Raw genomic sequence first — 16,226 nt, forward strand, 5'->3', positions numbered from 1 at the left:
TCATGGGTGACTTCAACTTCCCTAATATTGACTGGAACCTCCTTAGTGCAAATGGTTTGGATGGAGCAGATTTTGTCAGGTGTGTCCAGGAAGGAACTGACACAATATGTAGATTGGCCGACTCGGGGGGGTGGGGGGGGAGGGCCGTATTGGACTTGGTGCTCGGCAACGAACCAGGCCAGGTGTCAGATGTCTCGGTGGGAGAGCATTTCGGTGACAGTGACCACAACTCCTTGACCTTTACCATAGTCATGGAGAGGGATAGGAACAGACAGTGTGGGAAGGTATTTAATTGGGGGAGGGGAAATTATACTGCCATTAGACAGGAGCTGAGGAGCATAAAGTGGGAACAATTGTTCTCAGGGAAATGCACAACAGAAATGTGGGGGTTGTTTAAGGAGCACTTGCTGCGAGTGCTGGATAGTTTTGTCCCACTGAGACGAGGAAGGAATGGGAAGGTGAAGGAGCCGTGGATGACAAGAGAAGTGGAGCTTCTAGTGAAGAGGAAGAAGGAAACTTCCGTAAGGTTGAGGAAGCAAGGATCTGACTCGGCTCTAGAGGGTTACAAGGTAGCCAGGAAGGAACTCAAAAATGGACTTAGGAGAGCTAGAAGTGGCATGAAAAAGCCCTGGCGAGAAGGATTAGGGAAAACCCCAAGGCGTTCTACACTTATGTGAGAAAATATAGGAGAGGCCCTAAATGAATACTTTTCTTCAGTGTTCACAAAGGAGAGGGGCCATGTTGTGGAGGAGGATAGTGCGATACAGGCTGGTAGGCTGGAGGAGGTAGATATTCGGAAGGAAGATGTGTTCGAAATTTTGAGAAGCCTGAGGATAGACAAGTCCCCTGGGCCTGATGGGATATATCCTAGGATTCTTTGGGAGGCAAGGGATGAGCCTTTGGCTTTGATCTTTATGCCCTCACTGTCTACAGGAATAGTGCCGGAAGGCTGGAGAGAGGCGAATGTTGTCCCCTTGTTCAAGAAAGGGAATAGATATAACCCTGGGAATTATAGGCCGGTTAGTCTCATTTCAGTGTTAGGTAAATTATTGGAAAGGGTCCTGAGGGATAGGATTTATGATCATTTGGAAAGATACAGCTTAATCCAGGATAGTCAGCATGGATTTGTGAGGGATAAGTCTTGCCTCACAAGTTTGATTGTATTCTTTGAGGAGGTAACTAAGTACATAGATGAAGGTAGAGCAGTTGATGTCGTCTACATGGATTTTAGTAAGGTGTTTGATCAGGTGACCCATGGTCGGCTCATGCAGAAAGTAAGGAGGTTGGCATAGAGGGAAATTTGGCCAATTGGAACAGTAACTGGCTATCACAGAGAAGACAGAGGGTGGTGGTCGATGGTAAATTTTCATCCTGGAGCCCAGTCACCAGCGGTGTGCCACAGGGATCAGTGCTGGGTCCTCTGCTATTTGTGATTTTTATCAATGGGTTGGATGATGGAGTTGAAGGGTGGGTCAGCAAATTTGCTGATGACAACAAGATTGGTGGAGTAGTGGATAATGTGGAGGACTGTTGTCGGCTGCAAAGAGACATTGATAGGATGCAGAGCTGGGCTGGAATGTGGCAGATGGAGTTTAACCCTGATAAGTGGGAGGTGATTCATTTTGGTAGGACAAATTTGAATGCGAATTACATGGTTAACGGCAGGGTTCTGAAGAATGTGGAGGAGCAGAGAGATCTCGGCGTTCATGTCTATAGACCTCTGAAAGTTGCCACCCAAGTGGATAGAGCCGTGAAGAAAGCCGATAGTGTGTGAGCATTTATTAACGGGGGCTTGAGTTTTAGAGCCATGAGGTTATGCTGCAACTGTACAAGACCTTGGTTAGACCACATTTGGATGGTCTTATTGGAGAGAGCGCGGGTAAATGGAGTTGAAATCAGCCATGATTGAATGGTGGAGCGGACTCAATGGGCCGAATGGCCTTACTTCTGCTCCTATGTCTTAGGGTCTTATGGAGTATTGTGTGCAGTTCTGGTCACCTCATTACAGGAAGGATGTGGAAGCTTTGGAAAGGGTGCAAAGGAGATTTACCAGGATGCTGCCTGGATTGGAGGGTAGGTCTTATGAGGAAAGGTTGAGGGAGCTAGGGCTTTTCTCATTGGGGCGAAGGAGGATGAGAGATGACTTATTTGAGGTTTATAAGATGATGAGAGGGATAGATATAGTGGACATTCAGCGACTTTTTCCTCGGGTGGATGTAGCTGTTACAAGGGGCATAACTATAAGGTTAACGGTTGGAGATATAGGAGGGATGTCAGAGGTAGGTTCTTTACCCAGAGAGTGGTTGGGTCGTGGAACGCACTCCCAGCTATAGTAGTGGAGTCGGACACTTTCGGAACTTTCAAGCGGTGATTGGGTGGCACATGGAGGGCACTAGAATGATTGGGAGAAGGTTGATTTGATCTTAGTTTCAGACGAGTTCGGCACAACATGGTGGGCCGAAGGGCCTGTCCTGTGCTGGACAGTTCTGTGTTCTATGTTCTAAGCCCCTCGTCGCCACATTCCGGCGCCTGTTCGGGGAGGCTGGTACGGGAATCGAACCCGCGCTGCTGGTCTGCCCACTGTGCTAAACCAGCCCCTTGGACGATCAGGGTGAGAGTCGGGCCGATCAGGGACAGTGGAGGGACCTTGTGCCTAGAGTCTGAGGAGATGGGGGAGGCACTAAATGAAACTTTGCTTCAGTATTCACTAGAGAGAGGGACCTTGGCAACAGCATGAATCAGGTTAATAGACTCAAACAGGTTGGTATGAAGAAGGAGGATGTGCTGGAAATGTTGAAAAGCCTCAGGATAGATAAGTCCCCTGGGCCTGACGGGATATACCCAAGGTTACTACGGGAAGCGAGGGAGGAGATTGCTGCGCCGTTGGCGATGATCTTTGCGTCCTCTCCACTGGAGTAGTACCGGATGATTGGAGGGAGGCGAATGTTGTTCCCCTGTTCAAGAAAGGGACTAGGGAAATCCCTGGGAATTACAGACCCATCAGTCTTACGTCTGTGGTGAGCAAAATACTGGAAAGGATTCTGAGAGACAGGATTTATGATTATTTAGAAAAACAGTTTGATTAAAGATAGTCAGCATGGGTTTGTGAGGGGCAGGTCACGCCTCACAAGCCTCATTGAATTCTTTGAGGATGTGACGAGACACATTGATGAAGGTCGGGCAGTGGATGTGGTGTATATGGATTTCAGTAAGGCATTTGATAAGGTTCCCCATGGTAGGCTCATTCAGAAAGTTAGGGGGCATGGGATACAGGGAAATTTGACTGTCTGGATACAGAATTGGCTGTCTGAAAGAAGATAGTGAGTGGTAGTGGATGGAAAGTATTCCGCCTGGTGGTCAGTGACCAGTGGTGTCCCACAAGGACCTGTCCTGGGACCTCTGCTCTTTGTGGTTTTTATAAATGACTTGAATGAGGAAGTGGAAGGGTGGGTTAGTAGGTTTGCCGATGACACGAAGGTTGGGGGAGTTGTAGATAGTGTTGAGGGTTGTTGCAGGTTCCAACAGGACATTGACAGGATGCAGAGCTGGGCTGAGAAGTGGCAGATGATTTCATAGAATTTACAGTGCAGAAGGAGGCCATTCGGCCCATCGAGTCTGCACCGGCTCTTGGAAAGAGCACCCTACCCAAGGTCAACACCTCCACCCTATCCCCATAACCCAGTAACCCCACCCAACACTAAGGGCAATTTTGGCCCCAATGGCAATTTATCACGGCCAATCCACCTAACCTGCACATCTTTGGACTGTGGGAGGAAACCGGAGCACCCGGAGGAAACCCACGCACACACGGGGAGAACGTGCAGACTCCGCACAGACAGTGACCCAAGCCGGAATCGAACCTGGGACCCTGGAGCTGTGAAGCAATTGTGCTATCCACAAGGCTACCTTGCTGCTGGGTTGAACTGGGAGTTCAACCCAGATAAATGTGAAGTGATTCATTTTGGAAGGTCGAATTTGAATGCTGAATACAGGGTTAAAGGCAGGATTCTCGGAAGTGTGGAGGAACAGAGGGATCTTGGGGTCCACGTACATAGATCCCTCAAAGTTGCCACCCAGGTTGATAGGGTTGTTAAGAAGGCGTACGGTGTGTTGACTTTCATTAACAGGGGGATTGAGTTTAAGAGCCGTGAGGTTTTGCTGCAGCTTTATAAAACCCTGGTTAGACCACACTTGGAATATTGTGTCCAGTTCTGGTCGCCTCATTATAGGAAGGATGTGGATACTTTGGAGAGGGTGCAGAGGAGATTTACCAGGATGCTGCCTGGACTGGAGGGCATGTCTTATGGCTCGGGCTTTTCTCACTGGAGCGGAGAAGGCAGAGAGGTGACTTGATCGAGGTGTACAAGGTGATGAGAGGCATGGATAGAGTGGATAGCCAGAGACTTTCCCCAGGGTGGAAATGGCTGTCACGAGGGGGCATCATTTTAAGGTGATTGGAGGAAGGTGTAGGGGAGATGTCAGAGGTTCTTGACACAGAGAGTGGTGGGTGTGTGGAATGCACGGCCAGCAGAGGGGGTTTCCTGCCTCTCCTCCCCTCGCAGGCCGTGCATTCCCATTTCCCACCACCCTCTGTGTGAAAAACATTTCCCCCCAATCCCCCCTCAGCCTCCTGCCCCTCACCTTAAAATTATGCCTCTTCATTCATTATTGACCCTTCAAGTAAGGGGAACAGCCACTTTCGGGGGTTCGGGCGGGAGAGTGGAGCTGAGTCCACAAAGATCAGCCATGATCTCATTAAATGGCGAAGCAGGCTCGAGGGGCCAGATGGCCGACTCCTCCTAGTTCTGATGTTCTTATTTGTATCCGTCCCAGGTTTGATTCCGGTAGCTCAGTGGTTAGCACTGCTGCTTCAGAGCGCCAGGTTCGATTCCCCGCTGGGTCACTGTCTGTGCGGAGTCTGCACATTCTCCCCGTGTGTGCGTGGGTTTCCTCCGGGTGCTCCGGTTTCCTCCCACAGTCCAAAGATGTGCAGGTTAGGTGGATTGGACATTCTCAATTCTCCCTCTGTGTACCCAAGCAGGCGCCGGAATGTGGCGACTAGGGAATTTTCACAGTAACTTCATTGCAGTGTTAATGTAAGGCCACTTAAAAGATTATTATTATCCTGTCCGTACCCCTCATAATATTACACGCCTGAATCAGGTCGCCTCTCTGTCTCTGTCTCTGAGAGAAAACAACTCCGGCCTATCCAGCCTCTCTTCAAAGCTCAAATGTTGCAGCCCAGGCAACATCCTGGTGAATCTCCTGTGTACCCTCTCTGGTCCAGTCGCATCCTTCCTGCAGTGTGGTGACCAGAACACAGAACTCCAGCTGGGGCCTAAACAAACTCCTGTACAGCTCCAATAAAGCTCCTTGCTCTAGAAACCTGTACCATGCCTGATAAAGGCTAGTATTCCATCAGCCTCCTGATCTGTTCTGCCGCCTTCAGACATCTGTGAACAAACAGCCCAAGATCCCTGTGTCCCACTGAGCTTCCTGGTGCTGCCATTCACTCAGCACACCCTTGTCTTCAAACTCACTGGCGGGCGTGCGGGCGGATGTCAGCGTGCGGGCGTCAACGGGCGGGCGTGCGGGTGGATGTCAGCTTGCGTGTGGGCGGGTGTGCGGGTGAGTGTGACAGTGCGGGCACGAGTGAGTGTGAGAGTGCAGGCACGAGTGAGTGCGGGCGGGTGTGAGTGAGAGTGCGGGCGGGTGTGGGTGAGTGTGAGCGGCCGGGGGTGAGTGTGAGCGGCCGGGGGTGAGTGTGAGCGGCCGGGGGTGAGTGTGCGCGGCCGGGGGTGAGTGTGCGCGGCCGGGGGTGAGTGTGCGCGGCCGGGGGTGAGTGTGCGCGGCCGGGGGTGAGTGTGCGCGGCCGGGGGTGAGTGTGCGCGGCCGGGGGTGAGTGTGCGCGGCCGGGGGTGAGTGTGCGCGGCCGGGGGTGAGAGGATGTGCAAGCATGCAAGTGCGAGTGTGCAGGTATTGTGTCAGCATGTGAGCATGCGGGTGCTGAGTGTGAGCGAGTGGGTGGGTGTTAGTGTGAGCGAGCATGCGGGTGCGAGTGTGCAGGAGCGAGTGTGAGGCTGCGGGTTCGAGTGTGCAGGAGCAAGTGTGAGCGTGTGGGCACGAGTGTAAGTGTGTGAGTGCGAGTGTGAGCATGTGTGTGAGTGTGAGGATGCAAGTGTGCGCATGTGTGTGAGTGTGAGCGTCTGTGTGTGAGTGTGATCATGTGTGCGAGTGTGAGCATGCAGGTGCAAGTGTGAGCATGCAAGTGCGAGCTTGTGGGTGCGAGTGTGCAGGTGTGTCAGCGTGTGAGCGTGTGGCTGTTGCGTGCGAGCCTGCGGGTGTGAGTGTGAGCGAGCGGGTGTTGTGTGTGAGCGAGCGGGTGTGAGTGAGCGTGTGGGTGCGAGTGTGAACCTGCGGGTGCGAGTGTGAACCTGCGGGTGCGAGTGTGCAGGAGCGAGTGTGCAGGAGCGAGTGTGAGCCTGTGGGCGCGAGTGTGAGCGTGCGGGTTCGAGCGTGCAGGAGCGAGTGTGAGCGTGCGGGTGTGAGTGTGAGCGTGCGGGTGTGAGTGTGAGCGTGCGGGTGTGAGTGTGAGCGTGCGGGTGTGAGTGTGAGCGTGCGGGTGTGAGTGTGAGCATGCATGTGAGTGTGAGCATGTGCGTGCGGGTGTTGAGTGTGAGCGAGCGGGTGTGAGTGAGCCTGCGGGTGTGAGTGTGAGCGGGCGGGGGTGCGCGGGTGTTGTGTCAGCGTGTGAGCCTGCGGGTGTTGAGTGTGAGCGAGCGGGTGTTGAGTGTGAGCATGTGAGTGTGAGCGAGCGGGTGTTGAGTGTGAGTGAGCGGCGGGTGTGAGTGAGCGGCGGGTGCGAGTGTGAACGTGCGGGTGCGAGTGTGAACGTGCGGGTGCGAGTGTGAACGTGCGGGTGCGAGTGTGAACGTGCGGGTGCGAGTGTGCAGGAGCGAGTGTGCAGGAGCGAGTGTGAGCCTGTGGGCGTGAGTGTGAGCGTGCGGGCGTGAGTGTGAGCGTGCGGGCGTGAGTGTGAGCATGCACGTGAGCGTGAGCATGCGTGCGAGTGTGAGCATGTGGGTGCGAGTGTGAGCATGTGGGTGTGAGTGTGAGCATGTGGGTGCGAGTGAGCGGGTGTTGTGTCAGCGTGTGAGCGTGCGGGTGTTGAGTGTGCGCGAGCGGGTGTGAGTGAGCCTGTGAGTGTGAGCGGGCGGGGGTGCGTGGGTGTTGTGTCAGCGTGTGAGCCTGCGGGTGTTGAGTGTGAGCGAGCGGGTGTTGAGTGTGAGCGAGCGGGTGTGAGTGTGAGCGAGCGGGTGTGAGTGTGAGCGAGCGGGTGTTGAGTGTGAGCGAGCGGGTGTTGAGTGTGAGCGAGCGGGTGTTGAGTGTGAGCGAGCGGCGGGTGTGAGCGGGCGGCGGGTGTGAGCGGGCGGCGGGTGTGAGCGGGCGGCGGGTGTGAGCGGGCGGCGGGTGTGAGCGGGCGGCGGGTGTGAGCGGGCGGCGGGTGTGAGCGGGCGGTGGGCGGCGGGCATGAGCGGGCGGCGGGCGTGAGCGGGTGTGAGCGAGCGGCGGGGGTGAGCGAGCGGAGGGTGTGAGCGGGCGGCGGGGGTGAGCGAGGGGCGGGTGTGAGCGAGGGGCGGGTGTGAGCGAGCGGCGGGTGTGAGCGAGCGGCGGGGGTGAGCGGGTGTGAGCGGGCGGCGGGGGTGAGCGAGGGGCGGGTGTGAGCGAGGGGCGGGTGTGAGCGAGGGGCGGGTGTGAGCGAGGGGCGGGTGTGAGCGAGGGGCGGGTGTGAGCGAGGGGCGGGTGTGAGCGAGCGGCGGGTGTGAGTGAGCGGCGGGTGTGAATGGGTGTGAGTGAGTGGCGGGTGTGAGCGGGTGTGAGTGAGCGGCGGGTGTGAGCGGGTGTGAGCGAGCGGCGGGTGTGAGCGGGTGGCGGGTGTGAGCGGGTGGCGGTTGCGTGTGAGCCTGCGGGTATTGAGTGTGAGCGAGCGGGTGTGAGTGTGAGCCTGCGGGTGTGAGTGTGAGCGAGCGGGTGTGAGTGAGCGTGTGGGTGTTAGTGTGAGTGAGCCTGCGGGTTTGAGTGTGAGCCTACGGGTGCGAGTGTGAGCGTGCGGGTGCAAGTGTGCAGGAGCGAGTGTGCAGGAGCGAGTGTGAGCCTGTGGGCACGAGTGTGAGTGTGAGCGTGCGGGTGAGCGTGCGAGTGTGAGCATGCACGTGAGTGTGAGCATGTGTGCGAGTGAGCGGGTGTTGTGTCAACGTGTGAGCGAGCGGGTGTTGAGTGTGAGCGAACGGGTGTTGAGTGTGAGCGGCGGGTGTGAGCGGGCGGCGAGCGAGCGGCGGGTGTGAGCGAGCGGCGGGGGTGAGCGAGCGGCGGGGGTGAGCGGGTGTGAGCGGGCGGCGGGTGTGAGCGAGTGGCGGGTGTGAGTGAGCGGCGGGTGTGAATGGGTGTGAGCGAGCGGCGGGGGTGAGCGAGCGGCGGGGGTGAGCGAGCGGCGGGGGTGAGCGAGCGGCGGGGGTGAGCGGGCGGCGGGTGTGAGCGAGGGGCGGGTGTGAGCAAGGGGCGGGTGTGAGCGAGGGGCGGGTGTGGGCGGGTAGAGGAGGGTGTGTGATGCGTTTAGATCGCTGCTTGCATTATGGATTGAAGGAGTGTGTGGGTTGTGGTCAGTCTGTGTGTGGGTTGTGGTCAGTCTGTGTGTGGGTTGTGGTCAGTCTGTGTGTGGGTTGTGGTCAGTCTGTGTGTGGGTTGTGGTCAGTCTGTGTGGGTTGTGGTCAGTCTGTGTGTGGGTTGTGGTCAGTCTGTGTGGGTTGTGGTCAGTCTGTGTGTGGGTTGTGGTCAGTCTGTGTGGGTTGTGGTCAGTGTGTGTGGGTTGTGGTCAGTCTGTGTGGGTTGTGGTCAGTCTGTGTGGGTTGTGGTCAGTCTGTGTGTGGGTTGTGGTCAGTCTGTGTGGGTTGTGGTCAGTCTGTGTGTGGGTTGTGGTCAGTCTGTGTGTGGGTTGTGGTCAGTCTGTGTGGGGGTTGTGGTCAGTCTGTGTGTGGGTTGTGGTCAGTCTGTGTGGGGGTTGTGGTCAGTCTGTGTGTGGGTTGTGGTCAGTCTGTGTGTGGGTTGTGGTCAGTCTGTGTGTGGGTTGTGGTCAGTCTGTGTGGGTTGTGGTCAGTCTGTGTGTGGGTTGTGGTCAGTCTGTGTGTGGGTTGTGGTCAGTCTGTGTGGGTTGTGGTCAGTCTGTGTGTGGGTTGTGGTCAGTCTGTGTGTGGGTTGTGGTCAGTCTGTGTGTGGGTTGTGGTCAGTCTGTGTGGGTTGTGGTCAGTCTGTGTGTGGGTTGTGGTCAGTCTGTGTGTGGGTTGTGGTCAGTCTGTGTGGGTTGTGGTCAGTCTGTGTGTGGGTTGTGGTCAGTCTGTGTGGGTTGTGGTCAGTCTGTGTGTGGGTTGTGGTCAGTCTGTGTGGGTTGTGGTCAGTCTGTGTGTGGGTTGTGGTCAGTCTGTGTGTGGGTTGTGGTCAGTCTGTGTGTGGGTTGTGGTCAGTCTGTGTGTGGGTTGTGGTCAGTCTGTGTGGGTTGTGGTCAGTCTGTGTGGGTTGTGGTCAGTCTGTGTGGGTTGTGGTCAGTCTGTGTGTGGGTTGTGGTCAGTCTGTGTGGGTTGTGGTCAGTCTGTGTGGGTTGTGGTCAGTCTGTGTGGGTTGTGGTCAGTCTGTGTGGGTTGTGGTCAGTCTGTGTGTGGGTTGTGGTCAGTCTGTGTGGGTTGTGGTCAGTCTGTGTGGGTTGTGGTCAGTCTGTGTGGGTTGTGGTCAGTCTGTGTGTGGGTTGTGGTCAGTCTGTGTGGGTTGTGGTCAGTCTGTGTGGGTTGTGGTCAGTCTGTGTGTGGGTTGTGGTCAGTCTGTGTGGGTTGTGGTCAGTCTGTGTGGGTTGTGGTCAGTCTGTGTGGGTTGTGGTCAGTCTGTGTGTGGGTTGTGGTCAGTCTGTGTGGGTTGTGGTCAGTCTGTGTGGGTTGTGGTCAGTCTGTGTGTGGGTTGTGGTCAGTCTGTGTGGTTTGTGGTCAGTCTGTGTGGGTTGTGGTCAGTCTGTGTGGGGGTTGTGGTCAGTCTGTGTGGGTTGTGGTCAGTCTGTGTGGGTTGTGGTCAGTCTGTGTGGGTTGTGGTCAGTCTGTGTGGGTTGTGGTCAGTGTGTGTGTGGGTTGTGGTCAGTCTGTGTGGGTTGTGGTCAGTCTGTGTGGGTTGTGGTCAGTCTGTGGGTTATGGTCAGTCTGTGTGTGGGTTGTGGTCAGTCTGTGTGTGGGTTGTGGTCAGTCTGTGTGTGGGATGTGGTCAGTCTGTGTGTGGGTTGTGGTCAGTCTGTGTGGGCTGTGGTCAGTCTGTGTGGGTTGTGGTCAGTCTGTGTGGGTTGTGGTCAGTCTGTGTGGTTTGTGGTCAGTCTGTGTGGGTTGTGGTCAGTCTGTGTGTGGGTTGTGGTCAGTCTGTGTGGGTTGTGGTCAGTCTGTGTGTGGGTTGTGGTCAGTCTGTGTGGGATGTGGTCAGTCTGTGTGTGGGTTGTGGTCAGTCTGTGTGGGTTGTGGTCAGTCTGTGTGTGGGTTGTGGTCAGTCTGTGTGGGTTGTGGTCAGTCTGTGTGGGTTGTGGTCAGTCTGTGTGGGCTGTGGTCAGTCGGTGTGGGTTGTGGTCAGTGTGTGTGTGGGTTGTGGTCAGTCTGTGTGGGTTGTGGTCAGTCTGTGTGTGGGTTGTGGTCAGTCTGTGTGGGTTGTGGTCAGTCTGTGTGGGTTGTGGTCAGTCTGTGTGGGTTGTGGTCAGTCTGTGTGGGTTGTGGTCAGTCTGTGTGGGATGTGGTCAGTCGGTGTGGGTTGTGGTCAGTGTGTGTGTGGGTTGTGGTCAGTCTGTGTGGGTTGTGGTCAGTCTGTGTGTGGGTTGTGGTCAGTCTGTGTGTGGGTTGTGGTCAGTCTGTGTGGGTTGTGGTCAGTCTGTGTGGGTTGTGGTCAGTCTGTGTGGGCTGTGGTCAGTCGGTGTGGGTTGTGGTCAGTGTGTGTGTGGGTTGTGGTCAGTCTGTGTGGGTTGTGGTCAGTCTGTGTGTGGGTTGTGGTCAGTCTGTGTGTGGGTTGTGGTCAGTCTGTGTGGGTTGTGGTCAGTCTGTGTGTGGGTTGTGGTCAGTCTGTGTGTGGGTTGTGGTCAGTCTGTGTGGGTTGTGGTCAGTCTGTGTGGGATGTGGTCAGTCTGTGTGTGGGTTGTGGTCAGTCTGTGTGTGGGTTGTGGTCAGTCTGTGTGGGTTGTGGTCAGTCTGTGTGGGTTGTGGTCAGTCTGTGTGGGTTGTGGTCAGTCTGTGTGGGTTGTGGTCAGTCTGTGTGGGTTGTGGTCAGTCTGTGTGGGTTGTGGTCAGTCTGTGTGTGGGTTGTGGTCAGTCTGTGGGTTGTGGTCAGTCTGTGTGTGGGTTGTGGTCAGTCTGTGTGTGGGTTGTGGTCAGTCTGTGTGGGTTGTGGTCAGTCTGTGTGGGTTGTGGTCAGTCTGTGTGGGTTGTGGTCAGTCTGTGTGTGGGTTGTGGTCAGTCTGTGTGGGTTGTGGTCAGTCTGTGTGTGGGTTGTGGTCAGTCGGTGTGGGTTGTGGTCAGTGTGTGTGTGGGTTGTGGTCAGTCTGTGTGTGGGTTGTGGTCAGTCTGTGTGGGTTGTGGTCAGTCTGTGTGGGTTGTGGTCAGTCTGTGTGGGTTGTGGTCAGTCTGTGTGTGGGTTGTGGTCAGTCTGTGTGTGGGTTGTGGTCAGTCTGTGTGTGGGTTGTGGTCAGTCTGTGTGGGTTGTGGTCAGTCTGTGTGTGGGTTGTGGTCAGTCTGTGTGGGTTGTGGTCAGTGTGTGTGTGGGTTGTGGTCAGTCTGTGTGTGGGTTGTGGTCAGTCTGTGTGGGTTGTGGTCAGTGTGTGTGTGGGTTGTGGTCAGTCTGTGTGTGGGTTGTGGTCAGTCTGTGTGGGTTGTGGTCAGTCTGTGTGGGTTGTGGTCAGTCTGTGTGGGTTGTGGTCAGTCTGTGTGGGTTGTGGTCAGTCTGTGTGTGGGTTGTGGTCAGTCTGTGTGGGTTGTGGTCAGTCTGTGTGTGGGTTGTGGTCAGTCTGTGTGGGTTGTGGTCAGTGTGTGTGTGGGTTGTGGTCAGTCTGTGTGTGGGTTGTGGTCAGTCTGTGTGTGGGTTGTGGTCAGTCTGTGTGGGTTGTGGTCAGTCTGTGTGGGTTGTGGTCAGTCTGTGTGTGGGTTGTGGTCAGTCTGTGTGTGGGTTGTGGTCAGTCTGTGTGTGGGTTGTGGTCAGTCTGTGTGTGGGTTGTGGTCAGTCTGTGTGGGTTGTGGTCAGTGTGTGTGTGGGTTGTGGTCAGTCTGTGTGTGGGTTGTGGTCAGTCTGTGTGTGGGTTGTGGTCAGTCTGTGTGTGGGTTGTGGTCAGTCTGTGTGTGGGTTGTGGTCAGTCTGTGTGTGGGTTGTGGTCAGTCTGGGTTGTGGTCAGTCTGTGTGGGTTGTGGTCAGTCTGTGTGTGGGTTGTGGTCAGTCTGTGTGGGTTGTGGTCAGTGTGTGTGTGGGTTGTGGTCAGTCTGTGTGTGGGTTGTGGTCAGTCTGTGTGTGGGTTGTGGTCAGTCTGTGTGTGGGTTGTGGTCAGTCTGGGTTGTGGTCAGTCTGTGTGGGTTGTGGTCAGTCTGTGTGGGTTGTGGTCAGTCTGTGTGTGGGTTGTGGTCAGTCTGTGTGTGGGTTGTGGTCAGTCTGTGTGGGTTGTGGTCAGTCTGTGGGTTGTGGTCAGTCTGTGTGGGTTGTGGTCAGTGTGTGTGTGGGTTGTGGTCAGTCTGTGTGGGTTGTGGTCAGTCTGTGTGGGTTGTGGTCAGTGTGTGTGTGGGTTGTGGTCAGTCTGTGTGGGTTGTGGTCAGTCTGTGTGGGTTGTGGTCAGTCTGTGTGGGTTGTGGTCAGTGTGTGTGTGGGTTGTGGTCAGTCTGTGTGGGTTGTGGTCAGTCTGTGGGTTGTGGTCAGTCTGTGTGGGTTGTGGTCAGTCTGTGTGTGGGTTGTGGTCAGTCTGTGTGGGTTGTGGTCAGTCTGTGTGGGTTGTGGTCAGTCTGTGTGGGTTGTGGTCAGTCTGTGGGTTGTGGTCAGTCTGTGTGTGGGTTGTGGTCAGTCTGTGTGTGGGTTGTGGTCAGTCTGTGTGGGTTGTGGTCAGTCTGTGTGGGTTGTGGTCAGTCTGTGTGGGTTGTGGTCAGTCTGTGTGGGTTGTGGTCAGTCTGTGTGTGGGTTGTGGTCAGTCTGTGTGGGTTGTGGTCAGTCTGTGTGGGTTGTGGTCAGTCTGTGTGTGGGTTGTGGTCAGTCTCTGTGGGTTGTGGTCAGTCTGTGTGTGGGTTGTGGTCAGTCTCTGTGGGTTGTGGTCAGTCTGTGTGTGGGTTGTGGTCAGTCTGTGTGGGTTGTGGTCAGTCTGTGTGGGTTGTGGTCAGTCTGTGTGTGGGTTGTGGTCAGTCTGTGTGGGTTGTGGTCAGTCTGTGTGGGTTGTGGTCAGTCTGTGGGTTGTGGTCAGTCTGTGTGGGTTGTGGTCAGTCTGTGGGTTGTGGTCAGTCTGTGTGGGTTGTGGTCAGTCTGTGTGTGGGTTGTGGTCAGTCTGTGTGGGTTGTGGTCAGTCTGTGTGTGGGTTGTGGTCAGTCTGTGTGGGTTGTGGTCAGTCTGTGTGGGTTGTGGTCAGTGTGTGTGGGTTGTGGTCAGTCTGTGGGTTGTGGTCAGTCTGTGTGTGGGTTGTGGTCAGTCTGTGTGGGTTGTGGTCAGTCTGTGTGTGGGTTGTGGTCAGTCTGTGTGGGTTGTGGTCAGTCTGTGTGGGTTGTGGTCAGTCTGTGGGTTGTGGTCAGTCTGTGTGTGGGTTGTGGTCAGTCTGTGTGGGTTGTGGTCAGTCTGTGTGTGGGTTGTGGTCAGTCTGTGTGGGTTGTGGTCAGTCTGTGTGGGTTGTGGTCAGTCTGTGTGGGTTGTGGTCAGTCTGTGTGTGGGTTGTGGTCAGTCTGTGTGGGTTGTGGTCAGTCTGTATGCGTTGTGGTCAGTCTGTGTGTGGGTTGTGGTCAGTCTGTGTGTGGGTTGTGGTCAGTCTGTGGGTTGTGGTCAGTCTGGGTTGTGGTCAGTCTGTGTGTGGGTTGTGGTCAGTCTGTGTGTGGGTTGTGGTCAGTCTGTGTGGGTTGTGGTCAGTCTGTGGGTTGTGGTCAGTCTGGGTTGTGGTCAGTCTGTGTGTGGGTTGTGGTCAGTCTGGGTTGTGGTCAGTCTGTGGGTTGTGGTCAGTCTGGGTTGTGGTCAGTCTGGGTTGTGGTCAGTCTGTGGGTTGTGGTCAGTCTGGGTTGTGGTCAGTCTGGGTTGTGGGCTCTGAGGAATGGGCAGGGATTATGGGTTTGCTGCTGAGCGGCTGTGTTGCTCTAACTGCGGCACGGCTGCGGGGGAATGAACGACTGGAATTCTGCCCGTCACTGAGCTCTGACATTTGAATTGAGCTCTCAGTTCGACATCAGCAATGCTGCCTTGTTGTCCTGTCCCTCTGGCACAAGCTCTTCAGTCGCTTGTTCCCCCTGATGTGTTGTGGCTGAAATCACTGGCTCTTGACTAACTTTGATGCTGTTTTTCTCTCTGTTCAACCTCTCGTGTTGGTCGCTGCTGCTTGTCCTCTCTCGCTCTCTTCCCCCTCCTCGTGCCACAGCAACCCACCCGGCGTACCAAGGTGAGCACCAACCATTCTGAACAGATATCAGCTTAGCGCCGTGCCCATTCTCTACCCATCATTCACGCTGCCTCCTCCCATTAGTGGGTGGGTGGAGGCTGTCACACTTCAGCGAATGTGATTTCTTGTCTTGTAGATCTGTGAGTGGGGCTGGGACTGAACACTACAATTGTCAATTCCTCTACGTACTTGCTGGGAGATGTGCGCTGAGTGTGAGCTGGACGTTACACACTGGGAGATGTGCTCTGAGGGTGTGAGCTGGACGTTACACACTGGGAGATGTGCTCTGAGTGTGTGAGCTGGACGTTACACACTGGGGTGATGTGCTCTGAGTGTGAGCTGGATGTTACACACTGGGGAGATGTGCTCTGAGTGTGAGCTGGACGTTACACACTGGGAGATGTGCTCTGTGCGTGTGAGCTGGACGTTACACACTGGGGAGATGTGCTCTGAGTGTGAGCTGGACGTTACACACTGGGGAGATGTGCGCTGAGTGTGAGCTGGACGTTACACACTGGGGAGATGTGCTCTGAGTGTGAGCTGGACGTTACACACTGGGGAGATGTGCGCTGAGTGTGTGAGCTGGACGTTACACACTGGGAGATGTGCGCTGAGTGTGAGCTGGACGTTACACACTGGGAGGTGTGAGCTGGACGTTACACACTGGGAGATGTGCTCTGAGTGTGTGAGCTGGACGTTACACACTGGGGAGATGTGCTCTGTGCGTGTGAGCTGGACGTTACACACTGGGAGATGTGCTCTGAGTGTGTGAGCTGGACGTTACACACTGGGAGGTGTGAGCTGGACGTTACACACTGGGGAGATGTGCTCTGAGTGTGAGCTGGACGTTACACACTGGGAGATGTGCGCTGAGTGTGTGAGCTGGACATTACACACTGGGGAGATGTGCACTGAGTGTGAGCTGGACGTTACACACTGGGAGATGTGCTCTGAGTGTGTGAGCTGGACGTTACACACTGGGAGGTGTGAGCTGGACGTTACACACTGGGGAGATGTGCGCTGAGTGTGAGCTGGACGTTACACACTGGGAGGTGTGAGCTGGACGTTACACACTGGGAGATGTGCTCTGAGTGTGAGCTGGACGTTACACACTGGGGAGATGTGCTCTGAGTGTGAGCTGGATGTTACACACTGGGAGATGTGCTCTGTGCGTGTGAGCTGGACGTTACACACTGGGAGGTGTGAGCTGGACGTTACACACTGGGAGATGTGCTCTGTGCGTGTGAGCTGGACGTTACACACTGGGAGATGTGCTCTGTGCGTGTGAGCTGGACGTTACACACTGGGAGGTGTGAGCTGGACGTTACACACTGGGAGATGTGCTCTGAGTGTGAGCTGGACGTTACACACTGGGAGATGTGCTCTGTGCGTGTGAGCTGGACGTTACACACTGGGGAGATGTGCTCTGAGTGTGAGCTGGACGTTACACACTGGGAGGTGTGAGCTGGACGTTACACACTGGGAGATGTGCTCTGAGTGTGAGCTGGACGTTACAAACTGGGAGATGTGCTCTGAGTGTGAGCTGGACGTTACACACTGGGAG

General features: G+C 55.5%; 1 protein-coding gene across 4 annotated transcripts in view; it reads left to right on the forward strand.

Annotated features, from left to right (window-relative positions):
* The window catches only part of LOC140409375 (dynactin subunit 1-like), a 276,463-nt gene that overhangs the window by 76,670 nt on the left and 183,567 nt on the right, over window positions 1-16,226 (forward strand). For 3 of the 4 annotated variants that reach the window (XM_072497822.1, XM_072497823.1, XM_072497824.1), the window contains one exon: window positions 14,642-14,662. The exons of the other annotated variant lie outside the window; for it this stretch is intronic. In XM_072497822.1, coding sequence (XP_072353923.1) covers window positions 14,642-14,662 — 21 coding nt within the window. The remainder of the gene's footprint in view (window positions 1-14,641; window positions 14,663-16,226) is intronic. 4 annotated transcript variants of the gene reach the window in all.

This window comes from Scyliorhinus torazame, chromosome 3 (assembly GCF_047496885.1).
Source record: "Scyliorhinus torazame isolate Kashiwa2021f chromosome 3, sScyTor2.1, whole genome shotgun sequence".
In the NCBI taxonomy this organism is placed as follows: Eukaryota; Metazoa; Chordata; class Chondrichthyes; order Carcharhiniformes; family Scyliorhinidae; genus Scyliorhinus; species Scyliorhinus torazame.